Genomic DNA, 22,118 nt, shown 5'->3' with positions numbered 1-22,118 from the left:
AACGGTCTTCGCTCTTTCCTTATACTTTCTCAACCTCTTGCCCTCCCCGCCCCTCCCATCATATTCCCAAGGGTTCGTTCATATGCATGCATGCGTACATGCTTCCAGCGTGGCAACCCTTTCTCTAACCGACGAACCCTCTTAAAAATCTGTTATTGAACACTCAAAAGGTAAGGCTATATAAAAAGCGTCGTCCTGGCCTGTTCATACGATATCTTTTTTTTTTTTTTTTTTTTTCAAACTGTCACGACTGGCCAAAATTGTCTCTTAGCGATTTGCTGCAACATGTTCCTCATGCATTACCGCAACTTCTTTCTACCCTTTCTCGATAAAAGACGAGATATATAATACTACTATTGTCCCGGGCCCAGAAGAGACGGAGAGCTCGAGCCGGGGTCCGTCTGTGTCTATTTTTTTCTTCTTTCCTGTTCCTCTATACTTTATCAGATACCCGAAAGACGGATGACTTGTAAGATAGTCCCGGAATTAGAATGCCATAGACCCATATCTATCTCGGTGTCTCTCCTAGTATAACTAATATCATTTTACACAAGTCCTTGAGTAAGTAGCGGGCTGGCAAAGTGGAGGTGTTGTGATGTCGTCGGCATCAGATTTTTCGGGTGTCCGAATTTTCCCTGCTTGGTGTTCTGGCTGTCCTTTCCCGTTTTCTCCCACTCAATTTTTTCCTTGTAAACCCAGACAACCCGCAAAACCCCCCCTCCACCATCCAACCACTCCACTCCTTCCCACCATCTATCCATCCCATCAATTGTACCTCTAATCCATCCTCCTCGACATCATCGCCATGTTCAGGCCGGTTTTGAGACAATCCTCCCGCGCTGTGGCCGGTGCCCTCGCCACCGGAAGAGTTGCTGCGGTACGTTTCTTCCTCTCCGCCGGAAATATCTCACGCCGGTAGCATTCTCCCGACAAACAACGTCATCTCCCATCGCGACAATTGGGATGAGAATTTTGCTACAACTGCCATGGGATCACTCGAGGACATCTCCTCCGTGCCCTTTGTCGTCGTCGAAAAGACTCAATTGCTGATTTTACCTCGTTGCCGTTGCTCCGTTATCGGGAAATAGACACGAAATGCCGTCCCACTCGTCACCAACCAAGTCCGAACTCTCGCCGACAAGGCCAGCCCCACAGAAGTCTCCTCCATCTTGGAGCAGAGAATAAGAGGTGTCTCCGAGACTGCCTCGTTGGCTGAGACCGGTCGTGTCCTTTCCGTCGGGTGTGTAGAAAAAAAATATCTATCTCTCGGATTACCGAGGCTTATGCCGAGCCGATATATCAAAATTTTATATATTCTAACGACAACGTTTTGTGGATGATACAGTGACGGTATCGCTCGTGTACACGGTCTTGCCAACGTCCAGGCCGAAGAACTGGTTGAGTAAGGCTTCCCAATTGGCTTCGTGCCGGCCTCCGTATTAAAATTTCCGAGCATGTCTCTAACGAGGTATTTTCGTGTAGGTTCGCCTCCGGTGTCAAGGGCATGTGCTTGAACTTGGAAGCCGGCCAAGTCGGTGTTGTGCTCTTCGGTTCCGATCGTCTCGTCAAGGAAGGAGAAACCGTCAAGAGAACGGGCCAGATCGTAAGAGATATATTCTCCGGTTCGTATGACAGTCGAATACGGGTGGCTGATATCATGATGTACAGGTCGACGTCCCAGTCGGTCCAGAACTTCTCGGCCGTGTCGTTGATGGTCTCGGTAACCCAATCGACGGAAAGGGCCCAGCCAATACCAAGGAGAGACGTCGTGCTCAGCTCAAGGCTCCTGGTATGATATCATTTATATCCGTTGGCCCGAACGTCGATTGCTTATCATGTTTTAGGTATCTTGCCTCGCCAGTCGGTCCGTGAGCCCATGCAGACCGGTCTCAAGTCCGTCGATGCCATGGTTCCCATCGGTCGTGGACAGCGTGAATTGATCATTGGTGATCGTCAAACCGGAAAGACTGCCGTCGCTCTCGACACCATCCTTAACCAGAAGCGATGGAACAGCGGAAGCGACGAGACCAAGAAGCTTTACTGCATCTACGTTGCCGTCGGTCAGAAGCGTTCCACCGTTGCCCAGCTCGTCAAGACCCTTGAGGAAAACGACTCCCTCAAGTACTCCATCATCGTTGCCGCCACCGCCTCCGAGGCCGCCCCGCTTCAGTACATCGCTCCTTTCACCGGATGTGCTATGGGTGAATGGTTCCGTGACAACGGAAAGCACGCTCTTGTCATCTACGACGACTTGTCCAAGCAGGCCGTCGCTTACCGTCAAATGTCCCTCTTGCTCCGTCGTCCACCAGGTCGTGAGGCTTACCCCGGAGAGTACGTAGAATGTTTTTCTTATCCGACCCTCGAGTCACGTTACTAACCACTTAATCTCCAGTGTCTTCTACCTTCACTCCCGTCTTTTGGAACGTGCCGCCAAGTTGAACAAGAGCATCGGTGGTGGTTCTTTGACCGCCTTGCCGATCATTGAGACCCAGGGTGGTGACGTGTCTGCCTACATTCCCACCAACGTCATTTCCATCACCGACGGCCAGATCTTCTTGGAATCCGAATTGTTCTTCAAGGGTATCCGTCCCGCCATCAACGTCGGTCTTTCCGTCTCTCGTGTCGGATCTTCCGCCCAGGTCAAGGCCATGAAGCAGGTTGCCGGTTCCCTCAAGCTCTTCTTGGCCCAGTACCGTGAAGTCGCCGCCTTCGCCCAGTTCGGTTCCGATCTCGACGCCTCCACCAAGTCCACCTTGGCCCGTGGTGAGCGTCTCACCGAACTCCTCAAGCAACCTCAGTACACCCCCATGGGTGTTGAGGAACAGATCCCTCTCATCTTCGCCGGTGTCAGAGGACATCTTGACAAGGTTCCCGTCAACAAGATCCAGGCTTTCGAGCGTGACTTCTTGGCACACCTCAAGAGCTCCGAGGCCGGATTATTAGAGGAGATCAAGACCCAGGGTGTTTTGAGCAAGGAGTTGGAAGACAAGTTGACCACTGTCGTCTCGGTATGTTAAACCCCAGAGCTTTTACTAAACTTATACGATCATGGGCTAATTTTTTTTTTTAACAGACCTTCGTCAAGAGCTTCCTGTAAACAAAGAAATTTCACAAGGTATATTGTAGCTAGGAGTGAAATAATCTTCTAAATACAATGTGGTAGAGATGGGAAGGACATCCGAACTTATAGACCTACTATTCCCGACCTTGGCGATATCTTTTTTGTTTACCCCCCCTCCAAAATTCTCTTGTTTCTCCCAAATGAAAAGAAAGAAAACCTTTTTTTAACCCCAGTATATATTTTGTCCGAGAGAAAAGAAATTCCATACGAGAGAGAGAGAGAGAGAGAGAGAGAGAGAGAGAGAGAGAAACGAAGGCCGTGGAGTGTTACATAGTTGTTTCTTTGTTTTGAAAAAAAAAAGTAAAGGTCGATTCTGGCTTTTGCGATGTAATTACTCCTTTTTTTTTAAAGCCTTTTTCATTTTTTTTTACCTTTTTTTTATCTTATACTAGGGTAGAAAACTTCGTAGACGGTATAGAAACGGCCAAAAGTGGAATTTTTGTTTCAAGATTATAAGATCTATAGTAATATAATAGGGTGGTTGATATGGGATTTCATGGGCGTCGCACGTCGGAACTTACGTCAATATCATGTCAACCCGGTTTATATACACCGTTCTTCCGTCTGCCCGCGCACTCTCCATGCAGCTTGCATCGGTTAACCTCACCGGCTACCGACGATTCAATCGATTTTTTGTCCCCCGCAAAACAATCTAGTTCGCCCGAAGTGTACCCGCTACTTGCCGTTACAATGGCTCTATCCTTCACGCCGAAGACCAAAGAGATACTCTTCCAAGTACGGAAGATGATACCGCCTCTGTTGGAGAAGTTTCATAAAGGGTATAATAAATTCTTTTAACATCCCCCCCCATGGCCATCAACTTTGACTGATGAATTTTAGACAGATGGGCCGTGTGGCCGTCATCGGCGGATGCGAAGAGTATATTCTGATATCATCAAGTTGTTGGATTTTGTAGACTCCAACGCGGTTTCTGACACGGTGGATGGGGATTTTGAAGTTATACCGGTGCTCCTTTCTTCAGTGCCAATGCTTCGGCGTTACTCGGTATCCTCCTCCCTTCCCTTTGCTCCCAAAACCCATCCCTAACAGATACAGGCGCCGACCTCTCCCACATAATCTGCGAACCCAACGCCGCCGGCGTCATAAAAACGTACAGTCCAAACCTAATGGTCCACCCCTACATGCTACAATCGAACCACCTCCCCCCGGATTCGAAGGAAACTGCAGAATCGCTGTCGGAAAGGATCATCAGCATGTTGGATCGATTACACGTTATCGTTGTGGGACCCGGGTTGGGGAGGGATGAGTTGATGTTAAAGACCGCGGGGATTGTGGTCAAAGAGGCGAGGGAGAGGGGGATGGGGATTGTTATCGATGCCGTGAGTTCTCTATCGACGTCTTCTTTTATATAGAGTTCGTCAACTAAATGTGAATTTTATATCAGGACGGCCTCCTCCTGATCTCCACCACCCCCTCCCTGATCCGCAACTACAAAAACGCAATCCTAACCCCCAACGTCGTCGAATTCTCCCGCCTCTGCAAAGCCCTGAACGTCGATTCCTCGACCTCCCCGACAACGGCCTGCGCCCGTCTAGCAAAAGAACTAGGCGGCGTAACAATCATCCAAAAGGGTAAAGTAGATACCATCTCGAACGGTACGGATACGATAACCTGTGACGTACCCGGTGGGTTAAAGCGGAGCGGTGGGCAGGGTGATACTTTAACCGGTTGCTTGGGAACATTTCTGGCATGGAAGAAGGCTTATATCGAGGGATTGTGGGAGGTTGAGGAGGAGGGAAATGGCGGAAAGTTGACGGAGGAGGAGCTGATGAGGCTTGCGGCGTTTGCGGGGAGTGCGGTCACGAGGACGTGTTCGAGTTTGGCGTTCAGGGAGAGGGGGAGGGCGATGCAGGCTAGTGATTTGCAGGGGCATATTCAGAGGGCCTTTCGGTTGCTTTTTGAGGACGAGGACGAGGGGGAGGAGAGGGGGGCTAAACTTTGAGCGAGCAGGTGGAGTTTGGTTTATTATATATGTTATCCTAGCTACGCCAGCGGCGTACCCCACGATGCGAGGCCGGTGACGCGGACTATCGAATTGCTGAGAAGCGATAGGGGAATGGAAAAGGAGGTATCATTCTTGAGATTAAAAAGACGACAGAAGTTGCAAATAAGGAAACAAGATACTAATGCTAAGTTTCAAGCAACGTCATAACATCCGCCAAAATACATTTACCTCAATCGGACAAAAAGAAAAACGGACACTCGAACCAATAGTGAAAAGGTATCGAAAGACGAAAGAAACGTTTCCGAAAAGGAATGCAGTTGTATGATCAAAAAACGAAATTTCCGATGAACGATCCCATCGAGAGACCCCCCCGTGACGTATATCAATACAAGCAGGCTCCTCCGGATTGTAGATTCGACGGTACATGTAAATGATCTAGATACCCGCCATCCTATGTCTCGTTCGGCCCTGAGTAACAGCATTACCATGCATCATACCTAACGCATAACCCCCAGTCAGCCATCCACCTCTCAAAGAGAAGAGGAAGAAAAACTTACGGGTCCCCGACGCCTTCTCGGCTTTATTCCCCGTAGCGGTACCCTTCATCCTCTTAAGCATCCCGTGGAAACGAGTTCCGGCCGTAGAACGGGGCTTGTGATAACTAACCGGTGCGGGACCGGTGCCCGCGGAACGTTTGCTAGTCCCTCGCACGGTCTTCGGTTGCATCATCCTTTGGATGAAGTTGGGCCTTCGGGTGGCGGTTGGGTTCGCGGTTACCATTTCGGATTCGTTCGGTTTTACAATTAGCGGAGTTTGGGGGTTTTGGATTTTGGATTCTTCGGTAGATGTATCTATGGTACAAGATGTGGAAATTTTGGGACTAAGATAAGATGGGAAAGGTAGAGGGTAGAAGGCAAGATGGAAGGTTTATATACAAAGCCCGGCCCCAAAAAGGCTCGATATCAAGAATCCATATCAAAATCAAGATATACCGTCATGGTAATCGCAAAATGACATATCCCTCAAAAAACCCCATCGATCCCCGCAACCAAATTCGAAATATCGAATTTCAAGAAGACCCTGCGTGCGAAGTTCGAAATCTCGTGCGGCTAAACTAAAATGGACGTCATGAGGCATCAAGCTTTTACCCAGGGGGTTTCATCTTATCATCTTGGTTTTTAATCAATCGGGGTCCTAGTACGAAAAAAAAACGTTAGATAACCGTAGATTTTGAAGATTCTGGAAACAGCTTGACATGATGCGCACGAATGTGACATTTGTTTGCGTTGGTGGTAGGGATGATGTCAGTTGAACAGGGTTTGGCAAGGAATATCAGTGGCGAAAGGTCCACGTTTTATACCGGTACTGGTTGCTAATGTTGCTGGGGGGAAACTTATGTAAATGTGAGTACTTTGGGAAATTCAAGAAATGTTAAATCCATGCGAGTCCTTTATGTGATTAGGTTCTCTCTGCAGGCTATGCGAAAGAACGAAACTCCGATCTGAAAAAAAAATCAACAGTCATAATGTTGAAGACGGAAGGATAGGTTATACGTTCACTTTGTTGCGCACCAGGTTGTGTCCTAACTTTTGATATTCATGCCTATGACGCCAAGGTGATGCTAGCTATTGGTAGTCTTGAAATCTAATATGGCATTTTTCTACAAAGAAAAGCATTGCTGGTTTGGCCAGGAACCGGATGCTTTTGTTTTGTGCCCTGCGTGGAAAGAAATCTTGGTCAGGGAAATGTGCACAAGCCCATCGACTTTTTAGATTATCTGGAAAGTGCAATATCGTCTAGAAAAAGCTCAACATTAGCAGGAGTCCACCGGATAAAACCAGTTCGATGCGAAAACTTACCTATCCTCAAGATCATCTTGCAAGTCTCCGCGCTTAGCTCGATCGCACTCGTGCTAACCAACAACGGCTGCAAAACCTTCTCCTCCGTAATATTCGTAACCGCACCCCTCCTGACACTCACACCTGCGAACTTATCACCGCTAGCGTGCCTACTCCTCAGCTCGGTCACAACCTTAATACTATTCAACCCTGCGTTCTCCGCCAAAGTCGTAGGGATAACCTCCAAAGCCTCGGCAAATGCTTGCCAGCAGATAGCTTCGGTTCCGCTCAAGGCACGAGAAGCGACGGATAGTTGCCGTGATACTTCGATTTCGGGGGCACCGCCACCGGCTATTAATGCCTTCTTCTTGACGAGACATCGAATGACGCAGAGGGCGTCGTGGAGGGATCGTTCCGCTTCGTCGAGGATGAGAGAGTTGGCACCGTGGCAAAGGACCGAGACGGTTTGACCGGCGGCCTTTACGCCGGTGATTTTGACGACGCGGGCGCCGGCGGATTCGGTTTCTTCGACGAGTTCGGCGTAGCCGAGTTTGTCTTCGGTGAAGGAGTCGATGTCGGCGATGGGTTTGCAGCCGGTGCTCTATACGTTCAATTTTTTAGAATTTGGACTTTCCTTTTTACTCCGGAGTGATGCGAGCGGGAGGTATACCTTGCAGATAAACTCGACTTCGTCGCGCTCGATTTCCTTGATCGCTAGAATGTTCAGTTTGGAGAGGAAGTGCAGAGATAGGTCGTTAACTGCGTCTCGAAGGATGGACTTCTGGATGAGCAGCACGTTACACTTTGCCTTCTTGATCTTCTTGCAAATGTTGAGGAGATATGTTCGCTCCTCCTTGAGAATCTTGTCCATTTGTCTGTAATCGTTGACGACGATTTGGTTTTCCATCTAAAAAAAAATCATCAATATGAGCCGTAAACCCTAATGGGTTTAGTCGACAGAAACCCTTACATCAGGCTTTGGAGGAGAGAGCTGGAACTGGATCAATCCGATCCTCGCCTTCTCCATCTTCGACGGTCCACCGGATCCCTTCAAGACCGGCTGAGTCAAGACCAATCCATCAATCAATTCGGTATCATCGATTGTTCCACCGACTTTCTTAACCAAACGAATGTTATTCAGATCCACGTTCTCTGCGGTAGCAGGGTTGATAACTCTCATGACGGCATCTACAGCGATGGGTCCGAGAATATTCGAGTATTGCGATACAATCTTGCTAGATAAAGATGTAGTGGCAGCTTGTAATAACGAAGGTTTATCGGTTAGGGCAACTGGTATCGACATCTCGGTGAGGATTTCGACTGCTTTGGCGGCAGCTCGTTGGAAGGATTCGGATATTATGGTAGGGTGGATGCCTGGGTTTTATCTTTCAGCATGAGGTACGTTCCGACCCGCGATACGGAGTTCAAAAATACGAACGGACCTTTTGCCAGTAGTCTTTCGGCAGCTCCTAGCAGGCTACCGCATATGACGACGACGGATGTGGTACCGTCACCAGCTTCGATATCTTGTGCCGCGGAAAGGTCGACCAGCTATCCTTTACCATCAGCTCCAGTCCCTTCAAATCGAATCCGATCGTGTCGTACCATCTTCGCAGCTGGGTGCATAACAGCCATATCCTTCAACATGGTATTTCCATCATTGGTGATTATAACCTCGCCCTTGCCGGTTTGGATCTGCACGAAATCACAACCGCCCCACTATTAGATTCCGAACTCCGTTTATAAACCTGTAGACTGGATCGAAACTAACCATCTTATCCATACCACGAGGTCCGAGAGAAGTCCGTATAGCATCAGCAACCGCTATCCAAAAAATTAGCTTTAACCGATCTCGTAAATTTCTTTAAAGACGGGAAAAAAGCGTGGGGCTCGAACCTCTCGCGGCCGTGATATTTGCTGTTCGTACGGCCACTGGCTTCTCTTTATCCTTGAACGCCTGTCCACCGCCCTGCTTTGCGGTCGCCATGGTGAGAGATGGGTATAGTGTAGTATATTAGGATGGAAGATGTTGTTTTGGTGGTGATTGGAGCTTAGGAGTACGTGTCGTGGGGTGCGTCTCTGGTATGGACCGAAGGTGAATTTTTAGGTGGGATGGCAGCGGGCTTGTCGATAAGAAAATGTTCAAGCTCAAACCGAACTCTTGCTGCTAGCTAAGCCGGACAACGCAAAAATAGCCACAATCGGCACTGACTAATACACCATCTGGTTTCGTAACCAGGTAGCTAAGTAGCAGGTACGGTACTTGTTTATATGGCTGGGATTGATACAAGACGGCCAAAGATACCCGCCAGACTGGGGAATTTATAATATATTCGTTACCTATAAAATGGGATTTATCCTGCGACGCTATTTGCGGTTCGGAATCGGAACATGTCGTGCTCTATCCACGAGTTACTACGTAGCACTACTCTTGATTAGGTAGAATTTATCATAATTACCCTCAACTTGTAAGCTCTCTAGAGCATTCTTTCTTTACCATTTTCTTGCCAGTAGAAGTACAAGTACAAGTACAAGTACATGTATAGATCGTGTGGTGGCGCCATGCGTTGTGCGACGTTGAGAGCTTCCCCTATTACCTAGGCAATATTAATGCAGCACATGACGAGATATAGGCATGACGCTTAAAAGGAAAACCTCAGTTCTATGCCTCTCGATATATATCTTGAAGATGGCGAAGTCCCAAGGTATGTTTCGGGAACTAATAAGCGACAGGTGCAGAGTGGATGCATGCTCTGTTGGTTAAAGTTGAGTTGAGAGCTTGGGAGAGCTTCAGCAAATGATATTAATGTGAGCTAAACTATACCTAATTTCCCCTCAACGTACTTAACTCCCTTCAACGTCCTCGCCCTCCCCTTCTCTCCCATTTTCTGTTACCTCAAACCCCCCATATCACCAATATCCCTATCCTTCTATCTGTAAGTCATATGTACCCGATCTATAGCTTCAAGGCTGGCTTCGGCAGCTACTTGAGCTACCAAGTAATCTGTTCGGGTTTGTATCTGATAGCTAACAAGAGGAATCGGCCGAGGTTCACTGGCTTCCAGATCCAACGCGTCTAACAGCGACACCTCGCCAGAATGAGAGGAGAGGTACGTGCATTATATTCACCACCGATGTTGATAAACTTCAAGCAGAGGGGTGGTAGTACTACTACTTGGTAGCTACTGTTAATAGGTATGCGTAGCATCGCTGACATTGATAATTGTGTGTAGGTTTGCCATATTCACATTGGTCAGGCTGGTGTCCAGCTTGGTAACAGCGCCTGGGAGCTGTAAGGATATTCCCGCCCCTTCCCGCCCAATACGACATCCCTGACCCCGTCCTGCCTGCCAACCGCCAAATCCCAAATCTTGTGAAATGCCATGTCTCATATAACAATCTAGGTACTCGCTCGAGCACGGTCTCCTCCCAGACGGTAGACGTGATCCGGAAAAGAAGGCACTGTCCGAGGGTGGCTCTTTCGACACCTTCTTCACTGAGTCCCAGAATGGGAAATACGTTCCTCGCTCAATCTTCGTCGATCTCGACCCATCGGTATGTCGCGAGCAGTATTATACATGCGATTATGACTGGAATCATCTAACTCGAGCGTTATCCTAGCCGATCGATGAAATCAGGAACGGCAGCTTCAAATCCTTCTTCCACCCCGAGCTCTTGGTCAGTGGCAAGGAGGACTCTGCGAACAATTGTACGAAGCCCTAAATCGAAATCTTTAGTAGTATTGTTATTGTGTAATATGAATACTAATTGACTGTCTAGATGCTCGTGGACACTACACTATTGGAAAGGAGTTGGTAGAGGTCGTCGAAGACAAGCTACGTCGTGTCGCCGATAACTGCTCCAGTCTTCAGGGATTCCTCGTCTTCCACTCCTTCGGTGGCGGTACCGGATCCGGCTTTGGTGCCTTGCTCTTGGAAAGACTCGCCACGGATTTCGCAAAGAAGTCGAAGTTAGAGTTTGCCGTCTATCCTTCTCCCAAGGTTTCGACTGCCATCGTTGAACCATACAATGCTGTGCTTTCCACCCACAGGTACGGTTCTATTGCTTATCCAAACCATGAGGTTTCGGAACTGTCGTTATTAATTGTAATATTAGCACCATCGAGCACTCCGACTGCTCCTTCCTCGTTGATAACGAAGCCGTCTACGACATCTGCCGAAGAAGTTTGGATGTCGGCCGCCCCACTTATGAGCACTTGAACAGATTGATTGCTCAGGTCGTTTCTTCGATTACATCGTCCCTCCGATTCGACGGTGCTTTGAACGTCGATCTCAATGAATTCCAGACCAACCTCGTCCCGTACCCAAGAATCCACTACCCGCTCATCAGTTATGCACCGGTTGTTTGTAAGAATCCCGGAACTCATATTTCAAGAAGTCGAAGGCAAAGTCTAACATTCTATTATAGCCGTAAAGAAGAGCAACCACGAAAGCTTCTCGGTCAAGGACTTGACCCTCGCATGTATGAAAAACACATTCGAATCCAGACGACCGATTGCGATTCAAAGCCGCTAATTCGAAAACATAGGCTTCGAACCAAACAACCAGATGGTTGTTTGCGACCCAAGGAACGGGAAGTATATGGCCGTTGCCCTTTTGTATCGCGGAGACGTCAATTCCAACGAGGCTACCGGCGCCGTCGCCCACGTCAAGGCCAAGGCCAATTTCAACCTCGTCGAATGGTGCCCAACCGGTTTCAGTACGTATTATTCCAACCAAAGATATCAAAATAACCTTGGCACTAATGTAGTTTGCGAAACACAGAGATCGGTATCAACTACCAGAAGCCCGTCCAGGTTCCTGGGAGTGAACTCTCCGACGTCAGCCGCAGTGTCAGCATGCTCTCCAACACCACCGCTATTGCCGAGGTAGGTTTTCCCGATTTACAATTCCGAAGGACATATCTAACAGATTTGACTAGGCTTGGGCTAGATTGGACCATAAGTTCGATCTCATGTATGCTAAGCGTGCTTTCGTCCACTGGTACGTCGGCGAGGGTATGGAGGAAGGTGAATTCTCCGAAGCTCGTGAGGATCTCGCTGCTCTTGGTATGTCCGGACCGCTATCAATATCGTAAAGGAATGAATACTAACAGCCTTGCAGAGAAGGATTATGAGGAAGTCGCCAACGACTCCATTGATATCGAAGAAGCCGAGTATTAAATCGTCAGAATAAACTGATCTTCATGAATGACTCGATCGAGACTGTTTAAAACCAAACAAAATGGAAAACATCGACTCTGTCGCACAATTTCTCTACCTTTGTCGTTAGACCTTCTCTACGTATTCCTCTGTAATCACCGAAACTTCCCCCAAGTAACCTTCTCCATGCAAATATATAATTTTTTTTTCTCTACATATCCTTCACATGCTTACCTAGTTACTGGAATGCCTCTCTATCCTTGAACCTTAAACACCTGCAGCCGTTCACCTGATCCATATATTTGTAGACTCGGATCACCCTATTCCGACCATAACCATCGCATCCATTATCACATGATCCGGAACCATTAAAAAAAAAAAAAAAAAGCATCTCATATTCTCATGCAAAAATCGTCAAATGAATCCATAAAACAAAAAAAAAGAAGAGGGATGCACACTTCAACCCCCGCCCCCCTTCTTCTTACTCTCCTCCACCTGCCTAATATTATCCTCCTCGATCCCATACTTGTCCACCAACTCCTCCAAAATCTCATCACTCAGATCACCTTGCACCGTGATCTCCTCTCCTCCCGCCGCATTCTTAGTAACGCTACTCCCACACGCAAACTTCTTCCCAAACTCCTTCGCGACCGTTTTATAAACCAGCTCGAAAGCCTCGATACCACTGACGACAGTGACGTATTTTCTCTTGGTACGTTCTACACGTTTTATGATTATTACCGAGGATTTCTTTTTGGCGGCTTCGCGCTCCTGACGGAGTTCTTCTTTTTGTTGTTTTTTGGCAAGGTCCTTTTCGGCTTTTTGTTGGGCTTCCAGGCTCATCGTGCCCATTTTGGATTCGAGGGCTTCTGTGGGGTCCGTGAAACGGATTATTAGGGTATCTCTTTTAGCCTCGGAGATGGATAGGGAGAGGGAGGTCGTACCGGAAGAATACAAATTCTGGTGTAACCTTGGATGATTACTCTCCAGCCAGTCCGTACACTTCTTCACCGTGGCACCGAATTCGCAATACTATATTCCTCATCCCAAAAGTCGTCAGCCAACCCTTTCCTTCCATCCTTCGTACAAGCCGGGTTTGAAAAATCGTCGGATGGTATCGAAAGGAACAGCAGAAACGGACCTCAGGCGGTAACGAACAAACTAAAAATCATTAGCCATCCTGGGCCCCCCCCCCCGAGAAATCATAATTCAATACTGACCACCACAATACACAACCTCCAAAGGTGCCACCGTAAACCCTTCATCTGCAGCTGCTGCCGCCGCACCAGCTGCCGCCCCGGCGGCCGAAGACTCTGCTTCCATGATAATCTGTTATGTATTGAAGCGTTCGTGGCGGGGTGGAGGTAAAATGAATGCGGTTGTCGAATACGAAATAGTGGGGTGTGACGGGATGCGAGTTGTTAGAGGTTTTGGCGCGCCCTGTCCCGCGGTTTAAGTTGCGGCTGCTGCCCGCTGCCCGCTGCTACATTTCATTGGTGCACATGGCCAAGTCGTGTTGTATTTTTGGAGGGCAACGCGGAAAACACACATCGGAACCCAAAAAAGGACCGAACCTTGAGATTATTCGAATCGAAAAAGGTATCATCATAGTCGGGAATAAAAAAATACAGAAGAGAAAAAATAGTTTGGTTTCCAAATGCAATTATATTATATACTAGGGTACGGTACAACAAATATCTTGCTTTTCGGAAAAAAAAAGTGAAAAGGCATTATCATATCAGGCTTTCTCGTTTAATAGGTTCTGTGGAAATATCACCGTTAGCATAAATTCCATGAGATTCGGAGTAAAAGCGGAAAAAACATACCTCTTGAACGGAGGAACAGGCTTGCACTCGTTCTCGTCCAAAGTGTTGGCAATAACTCCTCTATACTTCAATTCGACCTTTCCATGTGGTTCCTTCTGCCAGCTCAAAGTGTGCCTGAACGGGAATTGTTAGCATAATTCCCAAAGATGTTCGAGAGGGTGGGAAATAACTCACTTCATCCAGTTCTCATCGTCGCGATCTGGGTAATCCTCACGGGCGTGAGCACCACGGGACTCCTTACGAGCGGCAGCACTAACAGCGGTCTGGGCGGCGCAAGTCAAAAGATTCCTCAACTCCAAAGTCTCAACCAAATCGCTGTTCCAGATCTAGCCAAGAAACCCGTATCAGCACCAAACTTGGATGGTGAAAAAGGGTCCCGGAGAGCTACATACCATGGACCTATCCTTCGTGCTGACCTTGTCGAACATCTGGTCAACCTCTGTAATGCCCTTAACACCAGCATCCAACGACTCCTGAGTTCTGAAAACGCTGACATCGGTCTGCATGACCTTCTGCATCTTCAATCTGATTTCGGCGGTTGACATCGGTCCATCCGCATTCCTAATCTTGTCGAGCATGGCAATAGATTCGGAACCAGCATCGGCGCGGATGGGCTCGTGCTTCTTGCCCTTGTCACCCTTGTCACGGATGGTGTGGGCGACAGCACGACCGAAGACGACGAGATCGAGGAGGGAGTTGGCACCAAGACGGTTGGCACCGTGGACGGAGACACAGGCGGCTTCACCGGCGGCGTAGAGACCCGGAACAACAACATCGTTGCCCTTCTCGTCGACTGTTAGAACTTCACCGGTGTACTTGGTTGGGATACCGCCCATGTTGTAGTCTAGTTCCATCGTTAGTTCCACTCACTTCATATCGGTGGTGTAGGCAATCTTCACTTACGGACGGTGGGCAAGACTGGAATGGGATCTTTTGTAACGTCAACACCAGAGAAGATAGCAGCAGTTTCAGAAATACCAGGTAATCGTTCGTGAAGAATCTCTGGTTCCAAATGGCTGAGTTGCAAGAAGATATGGTCCTTCTCCGGTCCAACACCTCTTCCTTCTCTGATTTCCATTGTCATACTTCTCGAGACGACGTCTCGAGACGCCAAATCCTTTGCGGTGGGGGCATAACGTTCCATGAAACGTTCACCCTCGGAGTTGAGCAAGTAACCACCCTCACCACGGGAACCCTCGGTAATCAAACATCCAGCACCGTAGATACCAGTTGGGTGGAACTGAACGAACTCCAAATCCTGACCGGGCAATCCAGCACGACTAACCATAGCCAATCCATCACCAGTGCAAGTGTGTGCGCTGGTACAGCTAAAGTAAGCACGTCCGTATCCACCGGTGGCGAGAACGGTGTGGTGGGCTCTGAAACGATGCAGGGTCCCGTCTTCCTGGTTGTAAGCGATAACACCGACGCACTTGCCGTCTTCCATCAAAAGATCGATGACAAAGTATTCGATAAAGTAGTTTGTGTTATATCGGAGGGATTGACCATAAAGTGTGTGAAGCAAGGCGTGTCCGGTTCTGTCAGCGGCGGCACAACATCTGTAGGCTTGACCACCCTTGCCGAATTCTCGCGATTGACCACCGAAGGCTCTCTGGTAGCTGTTTCGATTCCGAGTCAGTATATTCAATATATATGCTCGTTATATGCTGGTAGGGCTCACATTCTGCCGTCCTCCGTTCTCGACTAGATGAACCATTCGTTAGCATCATCCGGTTTACTATTCGAGTAAGATATACTTACGAATGGACATCCGTAGTTTTCTAATTCATAGACAGACGCAGGTGCTTCTCGGGTCATGTAGTGGATAGCATCCTGGTCACCCAGCCAATCGGAACCCTTGACGGTATCGTACATGCTACAAACCCCCATTAACCTCCATCCCAGCCAATGACCTGGTCCCAGGAAATACTTACTGCCATCTCCAGTCATCCTCGTGCATACTGTCATCAAAACGTCAGCAAACCCCATTCCAAACCACATATATAACCATATCGAACCACTAACTTTCCAAGAGCCGCGTTGATACCACCCTGTGCCGCGACAGTGTGACTTCTTGTCGGGAACAGTTTGCTGATACATGCTGTATTGAACCCCGCCTCTGCCAGACCGAAAGCTGCTCTCAGACCCGCACCACCGGCACCGACTACTATCGCATCGTATTCGTGGTCCTATTTTTCCCCATAAAAATCATAAGTCGGAGTCCAGCCGAGGATTATATGGGAAAACGGGCCCGGGAATACTAACGATGACAGGGTACTTATTCGAAACATGCGGCGACGCCTCTTTCGCCCGCAGCGGAAGAGTTCCGAATATTCGTGCTACAACGAGAAAATTACCCCACAGTCAGTTATGATTTCGTTCAAAACCACTTGACCAAAATTAAAAAGCCAATTGATGATGTAATTAATAAAGAATAAAATCAAGAAAGGCATATACGTACAGACAGGCTTCGTCGAGCTGAAGAATCGCGACTGTGGTTTTGGTAGTATGCTCGTCGTCTTCTGGATGAGGTTCAATATGCAGACGGTTAGTGCCTCGGCTACCCGATGGTTCCACCACTATGTCATTGATCGATGGAAAAAGAGAGGGAAAAAAACTCACACGAGCGCCCACAGCGCCGAATCTGCGAAGGCAAGCAGATGCCAACATATTGATTGTTGAATCCCGATGGCAAAGGGGAGAAGTAACAAAAGGGTATCAAGAAAGAATAATATAAAAAGAAGAAGATGTTGAAGTTTCGTTTTAATTGGAAAATTCAGAGGGAAATAGAATGTGGAATGTGAAAAGGCAAAGTCAAACCAAAACGACTAAAAGCGAATATTACAAAATCCTGCGATGTTATTGGGCACCCCGGCTGCCAGGTGGACTGAGCTTCCTCTGTGTTGCCGGGCACTATCCGAGGGCAAACTGGAAACCCGGTTCGACGGAGTCTCTACGCGGTATCGACACGGTACTTCCACTATTTCGATGGCTTCTTCGGCTTCGCTCAATCTTTAGAAACCAGGTCAAGGGCACTCGGTATTTCAGGGTCTCTGCCGTCTACCGAATTCCCATACAAAAGACGGGACGATACGGATTATCCTTTGTCCGGTAGACTCGTAGACATCCTATGTTACCCGATATCACAAGCCAAACTTCACATGTCTACCAAGTACCCATCCCCCCTGTCGATGGTCAATGTCAATGCGTCGGGTTAAGTTATATCGATCATGAAATAAAAATCCCCCGTCATGGACACCTACGTATATACACACTTCAGGGAACACACAAGTCTTTATAAAAGGAATAATAGAGAGTTAAGAGAAGCTGTTTACCCAGCAATGCACCCGAGTAACAAAACAAAACAGTGACATGAGGATATAAAAGGCCCATAAAAAGTCGCATTCGTTCTACTTCCGCCTCTAATAAATGCTAGGGCCGGAGGGCATACACACAATAAATAAACATGAAAGGCTGCTGGCCTATACCTTAGTTGTACTGCATATAGGTCGCTGTCGAGTTGAACTTGAGATTCGACTTGATGACCTTCTCAACCGCAGACAAGAAATCCTTCTCAGTCGCAACCTTTCTCCTTCCACGGATGGCGAACATGCCAGCTTCAGTGCAAACGGATCGCAACTCTGCACCGGTGCTGTTGGGACATAATCTCGAAATCAATTCTGTTTATCTCCTATTAGCACCTTCAGACACCATCGATATAAGAATCCATTATACATACCCCATCTGATATCTCTCTCAACCGACATACTCTTGGCGTGAATCTTCAGAACATTGGCGCGTCCCTCCAAATCCGGCAACGAGAACTCGATCTTTCGATCGATACGTCCCGGCCTCATGAGGGCAGGGTCGAGTGTGCTAGGTCGATTGGTCGCGAACATAACCTTGATGTTTCCTCGAGGGTCGAATCCATCAAGCTGCGTGATCAACTCCAACATAGTTCTCTGGACCTCGTTGTCACCTCCGGCACCATCATCGAAACGGGCACCACCGATAGCATCGACTTCATCAAAGAAGATGATGCAGGCTTTCTTTGTCCTCGCCATCTCGAAGAGCTCACGAACCATACGCGCTCCTTCACCAACGTACTTCTGAACAAGCTCAGATCCAATGACACGGATGAACGTAGCATCGGTTCTGTTCGCAACAGCACGAGCGCAAAGAGTCTTGCCGGTACCAGGTGGGCCGTAGAGCAAAACGCCCTTGGGAGGGTCAATACCCAAGTTGACGAATCGCTCCGGCGAAAGCAACGGTGTCTCGACGACTTCTCGTAGCTTCTCAATCTGCTCTTTGCAACCACCAACGTCACCATATGTAACATCTGGCTTCTCCTCCACCGTCATCATTGTGACTGAGGGGTCGATCTTCGGTGGTAGTGGAAGTAAGATCTGGTACTTGTTTCGATCGACACTGTAACCCCCCCGGTTAGTTAGCCCTATAATCCACCACACCTCCAGCTCCACCAACAGGTCGTGACATACCCAACTCGCATTCCTTCTTCAATATCCGTAGGACTGACTCTCTCTCCCAAATCGACTACAAACTTCGCAATCTGTTTGACATTGATGACGTATTTGGCCTTATCTGGATCGTCAGAGTTCTGAATGATCTTTGTGCACCTGGCGACTTGTAGTGGTTGTTCTTCTGACATGCGCTGACGGTCGGCAGCGACGTCCCACAGATGTATTGGAGCTAGACCGGTGTCAGATTCCTAGCGAAATACAGATCAGTAACCAGTTGCTTCATATGTTACTAAAGATGAGAAGAGGGGTTACCTTAACACCAATCTTCTCATTAACCTTCGTCTGCAGCTCCTTGATATCCTTCTCTAGCTTCTTCAAAGCAGTAGCATACGGCGCCGCGCCGTAAGTCTTTAATACTTGGATATCACTATAGACCCCAAATCATCAGCCACAACCTTCATTATACCCTGGCAGACATATCCAAGATAAAGTAGCGTACTCTTCCGATAACGGTACAATCTTCTCCTCAGGCTTCTCTTCATCATCAAAGTTCTTACGATACTTCTCCCAGTTCTGACCCTGAGCGGAAGGCATCGTGAAGGTTCGGAATGACGCTCGATGTCGAGACCTTTACGATAGTCGCAGATCACGAGGTCGGAATGGGGGGTTTATGGGTAGTTCGAGCTTGGTATCCGCGGATTCGACGGGAAGAATCGAGTCGTAAAGGGGATCTTGATAGTTTAGTCGATGGAGACTGCGTAGATAGGAGAGGGTATGGACGTAGAGAGAAGATGGTAGGTGGTCGTGGCAGTGTCGATGTTGAAGCTGGCTGAGTAATGTGCGGTGAAGACGCGTTGCCTGCTCTGTGGAGCTTGAAGATGGATGCCAAGCATCAACACCATTGGTGGGTCTCTGTCCAACTTCATCTAATATTTACTACCTAATTCTTGCTCATGAGCCTAAATACAACTACTTCTTGTATAAAATATATTAAATTGAAGCTTTGACAGCTAACAAGTAGAAGATAAATAAGTAGATATTAAATTACAAAGGCTCAACTTCAAAGGGGTATCTACAAGAATATAATCCCATCTGCAGCTGTCCACTATGATTTCAAACATCCATCCCAAAATACTCAACCAAAGTTATCAAAGGCCAAAGCAAAAAAAACGCTATCAAAAGAATCCAAAAGAAGAAAAGGTCTATTATAGTACACAGAAGCTCAAGAATATGGTCTTCTAGAAATAAGTTATTAGGAAAAAGAGGCCTGCTAAGAATAGAAGAAATCATCGTCAACCCCATCTCTCGAAGGTATATCCGGAGGACCAGGATAAATATCTGTGTACCGCACGCTCAACAACCGCACTTTCATACTGCACTTCGCAACTGTGTTTATCAGATTGCTAGTTTCCGAGGTTATAGGCTTCTTGCCCATGAGGAAGAGCAGCCCGTCCAGCCATTCCGAAGCGATGGTAGGGTTCGAAGGATGTAGCACAATCAATGGATACTCCTTGTTGGTATCCCCATTTTGCTGCGTTCCGTTAGGCGAGTGTCTTCCATATATTGTCAGCTTGGTCGTGGTAGAGTTGAAAGGTGTCGCGGTTGTCACTGTAGCTGAGGAATCGCGGTTGTCCCTTACTGACGGCATAACATTCGATATAACACTCGATATGGATGACATGGGGACTATAATCAGCAACGAATTAGCCATGGACCTTTCCTTGTATTTCCGATCAAACTTACTCTTATGAACCAAATCCTCCATTCTCGGCTCGATATCCATGTCGGCATTATAGTAGCCATAGCATAGAAACCGTCTGTCGGTTGATAGCCTCGCAAACAACGAAACATAGGCCAACTTGTCCTTCGACTTGTTCTGAGAACCATCTGTTCGATCCGTTGTAAACCAGCTGCCTTGTAATAGGCACCTAATCCTCTGCTCTTTGATAAACTCCTGCGCTTCCTTGGCAGTCTCCTCATACACAGAAGTCAACTGCGGCCTCCATGCATTCCCATAAGCCTGCTCCAGCAGCTCCATCTGGATAACTCTCAGCCTCTGGTAGTCGTACTCTGCAAACTCCTTTTCGACTTCTGTAACTTCTTTGGTCCTTGTCGCTTGCACCATTGTCTTGTATCCCAGGACGCGAACAAGATCGGAAACTTTGTCGAAATCATTGTATAATGCAGAGGTCTCTTTCCATAATCGAAAGAAGGCGAAGAGTGCCGCCGTGTGTAGCCGGGACCATTGTAGCAGCAGAGGCTTGAAGGCCTTCTCAAAACTAGCTCGAGATTCCAGTATCATGATTGTTTTCGCATCATCTGCTTCCGAGTTGTCGACAGCGAACTGCTCGCAGAGTAAAGATGTGACGTAAAGGCTCGCTCTAGCAAATGGAAACCTTTCCTCCTTTGGCTTCGCCTCTTGCTCGTGGATTATCTAGATTTAATATTGTCAGTATATCGCCAAAGTACAAATCTCAAAAATGCAGATTTACCTTTTGGAATTCGTCTTCATGATCCTTCACGAACTCCGTCATGTCCATCATTCCCAAGAACCCAGCTTGATCAAACTCCCAAGCAGGAGATTCAGTCTCGAAACCCAATCTCCTCCACTTCTCCGGATTACTTCGTATACTCGACGCGCTGGCGATATGGATAGTCTTCAGGGCAGTTCGATGGTCCTTCCGCTCCAAATTCAGCTTAACAGCCCGCCATTTGCGTATCAGCATCTTCATCAGTGCTTGGAACTCGAGTAACGGATGCGCCAGATCCTGTAGTGATGAGCCTTGCATGAGGTACTAAAAATTCCAACCTCATTAGCTCAACACCATATAGAAGATAATCTGTAGTAAACCCACGTAGACAGTCCGAATAACACCCAGGTCTTGTAACTTCTTGATAAACTTCTGCCATTCGTTATCCGACGCAATACTATCCCTCATCAGTGCATTGATCAATTGCAGTGCATTCGCGCACAGCGCATGGTCCGCACTCGACACCCTCTCCACCAACATTTCCAGAAACTCTGGATGCTCGGATATAGCTGGCTTTAGTGCCTGGAACCCAAACAGACCCGTCATCATCGACCCTCGACCTTCGGATATCTGGGGGTGTGCGACAATGGCGCCGAGAACGGCCATGGCGCCTCTAAGAATGTTGATAAGCGGATGGCCAGTGATCAAGTCTACCATCTAGAACCCCGATATACCATTAGCACGTGCCTTCACCGATTCCACCCCCCGATCTACAGCCAAAATACGCACCCTCGAAATCAACTCCGGTGTAACATATTCCCACCCCTTATCTACCTCCAACAACCTCGAAAAACTGGTAAGCGAATACGCCAGCGTGTTCCCGTTCGCGTTCATCGCCAGCTCGCGCAGCTCAATGATCCCTCCCTGCAGGATAAACATTTCTGCGAACGACGGGTCTGCAATGTTGCTTTGCAGCTTGAAGGCGGCCATCTTACGCACCGCATCTTCGGAGTTTCCGAGGCGCTCGATGATTTCGTTGACGCTATCCATGTTTGATACGGGTTTCCCGCTGGGAAGAATTGAAGATGGCGTATAGGAGGATGCTTCAGGGCGACTGGCGGGTGGAGTGGGAGCTAACGAGCCTGGTTCCAAGGGGAAAGGAGCCGCATTGGCCAATGAGCTGTTGATGTCCCGATTAGGAAATACCACGTTCAACACATCGCGACTTCAATTTCGAATGTAAATTTAAATTCA

The 22,118-nt window shown here is 47.9% G+C and overlaps 9 protein-coding genes across 9 annotated transcripts; 3 read left to right on the top strand and 6 right to left on the bottom strand.

The window, feature by feature from the left end:
* Positions 1 to 805: 805 nt before the first annotated feature.
* Positions 806 to 3,097, top strand: DFL_007156 (uncharacterized protein; the record flags this gene model as incomplete). Its single annotated transcript, XM_067636694.1, has 8 exons — positions 806 to 877; positions 1,089 to 1,240; positions 1,346 to 1,402; positions 1,483 to 1,603; positions 1,669 to 1,789; positions 1,845 to 2,331; positions 2,393 to 3,008; positions 3,074 to 3,097. 8 exons carry the CDS (start codon positions 806 to 808, stop codon positions 3,095 to 3,097), a joined length of 1,650 nt encoding a protein of 549 aa, XP_067488285.1.
* A 714-nt stretch (positions 3,098 to 3,811) lies between these two features.
* Positions 3,812 to 5,084, top strand: DFL_007155 (uncharacterized protein; the record flags this gene model as incomplete). The annotated part of the gene is made up of 5 exons (XM_067636693.1): positions 3,812 to 3,900; positions 3,962 to 4,000; positions 4,080 to 4,126; positions 4,178 to 4,461; positions 4,527 to 5,084. 5 exons carry the CDS (start codon positions 3,812 to 3,814, stop codon positions 5,082 to 5,084), a joined length of 1,017 nt encoding a protein of 338 aa, XP_067488284.1.
* Positions 5,085 to 5,522: 438 nt separating this feature from the next.
* On the bottom strand, positions 5,523 to 5,867 carry DFL_007154 (uncharacterized protein; the record flags this gene model as incomplete). Its single annotated transcript, XM_067636692.1, has 2 exons — positions 5,523 to 5,584; positions 5,645 to 5,867. The coding sequence occupies 2 exons, from the start codon at positions 5,865 to 5,867 to the stop codon at positions 5,523 to 5,525; spliced, it is 285 nt and encodes a 94-aa protein (XP_067488283.1).
* Positions 5,868 to 6,860: 993 nt separating this feature from the next.
* On the bottom strand, positions 6,861 to 8,912 carry DFL_007153 (uncharacterized protein; the record flags this gene model as incomplete). The annotated part of the gene is made up of 8 exons (XM_067636691.1): positions 6,861 to 6,883; positions 6,947 to 7,526; positions 7,596 to 7,832; positions 7,896 to 8,299; positions 8,368 to 8,476; positions 8,531 to 8,620; positions 8,697 to 8,749; positions 8,822 to 8,912. 8 exons carry the CDS (start codon positions 8,910 to 8,912, stop codon positions 6,861 to 6,863), a joined length of 1,587 nt encoding a protein of 528 aa, XP_067488282.1.
* A 1,111-nt stretch (positions 8,913 to 10,023) lies between these two features.
* DFL_007152 (uncharacterized protein) lies at positions 10,024 to 12,107 on the top strand (the record flags this gene model as incomplete). Its single annotated transcript, XM_067636690.1, has 11 exons — positions 10,024 to 10,035; positions 10,159 to 10,217; positions 10,330 to 10,480; positions 10,547 to 10,634; positions 10,706 to 10,976; positions 11,042 to 11,292; positions 11,354 to 11,407; positions 11,474 to 11,644; positions 11,710 to 11,813; positions 11,867 to 11,993; positions 12,049 to 12,107. The coding sequence occupies 11 exons, from the start codon at positions 10,024 to 10,026 to the stop codon at positions 12,105 to 12,107; spliced, it is 1,347 nt and encodes a 448-aa protein (XP_067488281.1).
* Positions 12,108 to 12,545: 438 nt separating this feature from the next.
* Positions 12,546 to 13,409, bottom strand: DFL_007151 (uncharacterized protein; the record flags this gene model as incomplete). The annotated part of the gene is made up of 4 exons (XM_067636689.1): positions 12,546 to 12,955; positions 13,031 to 13,118; positions 13,228 to 13,247; positions 13,307 to 13,409. The coding sequence occupies 4 exons, from the start codon at positions 13,407 to 13,409 to the stop codon at positions 12,546 to 12,548; spliced, it is 621 nt and encodes a 206-aa protein (XP_067488280.1).
* A 429-nt stretch (positions 13,410 to 13,838) lies between these two features.
* On the bottom strand, positions 13,839 to 16,582 carry DFL_007150 (uncharacterized protein; the record flags this gene model as incomplete). Its single annotated transcript, XM_067636688.1, has 12 exons — positions 13,839 to 13,848; positions 13,913 to 14,026; positions 14,087 to 14,238; positions 14,305 to 14,756; positions 14,816 to 15,531; positions 15,594 to 15,616; positions 15,674 to 15,788; positions 15,847 to 15,873; positions 15,938 to 16,101; positions 16,178 to 16,251; positions 16,374 to 16,434; positions 16,535 to 16,582. 12 exons carry the CDS (start codon positions 16,580 to 16,582, stop codon positions 13,839 to 13,841), a joined length of 1,956 nt encoding a protein of 651 aa, XP_067488279.1.
* Positions 16,583 to 17,401: 819 nt separating this feature from the next.
* Positions 17,402 to 18,987, bottom strand: DFL_007149 (uncharacterized protein; the record flags this gene model as incomplete). Its single annotated transcript, XM_067636686.1, has 5 exons — positions 17,402 to 17,592; positions 17,652 to 18,340; positions 18,412 to 18,641; positions 18,706 to 18,820; positions 18,893 to 18,987. 5 exons carry the CDS (start codon positions 18,985 to 18,987, stop codon positions 17,402 to 17,404), a joined length of 1,320 nt encoding a protein of 439 aa, XP_067488278.1.
* A 676-nt stretch (positions 18,988 to 19,663) lies between these two features.
* On the bottom strand, positions 19,664 to 21,914 carry DFL_007148 (uncharacterized protein; the record flags this gene model as incomplete). The annotated part of the gene is made up of 5 exons (XM_067636685.1): positions 19,664 to 20,079; positions 20,137 to 20,827; positions 20,886 to 21,188; positions 21,249 to 21,581; positions 21,654 to 21,914. 5 exons carry the CDS (start codon positions 21,912 to 21,914, stop codon positions 19,664 to 19,666), a joined length of 2,004 nt encoding a protein of 667 aa, XP_067488277.1.
* Between the last annotated feature and the right edge of the window lie 204 nt (positions 21,915 to 22,118).

The sequence above is a fragment of the Arthrobotrys flagrans genome (genome assembly GCF_004000055.1).
Source record: "Arthrobotrys flagrans strain CBS H-5679 chromosome Unknown unitig_8, whole genome shotgun sequence".
Taxonomy (NCBI): domain Eukaryota; kingdom Fungi; phylum Ascomycota; class Orbiliomycetes; order Orbiliales; family Orbiliaceae; genus Arthrobotrys; species Arthrobotrys flagrans.
The sequence above is the reverse complement of the archived record's forward strand: the minus strand, read 5'-3'. Positions and strand labels throughout refer to the sequence as shown.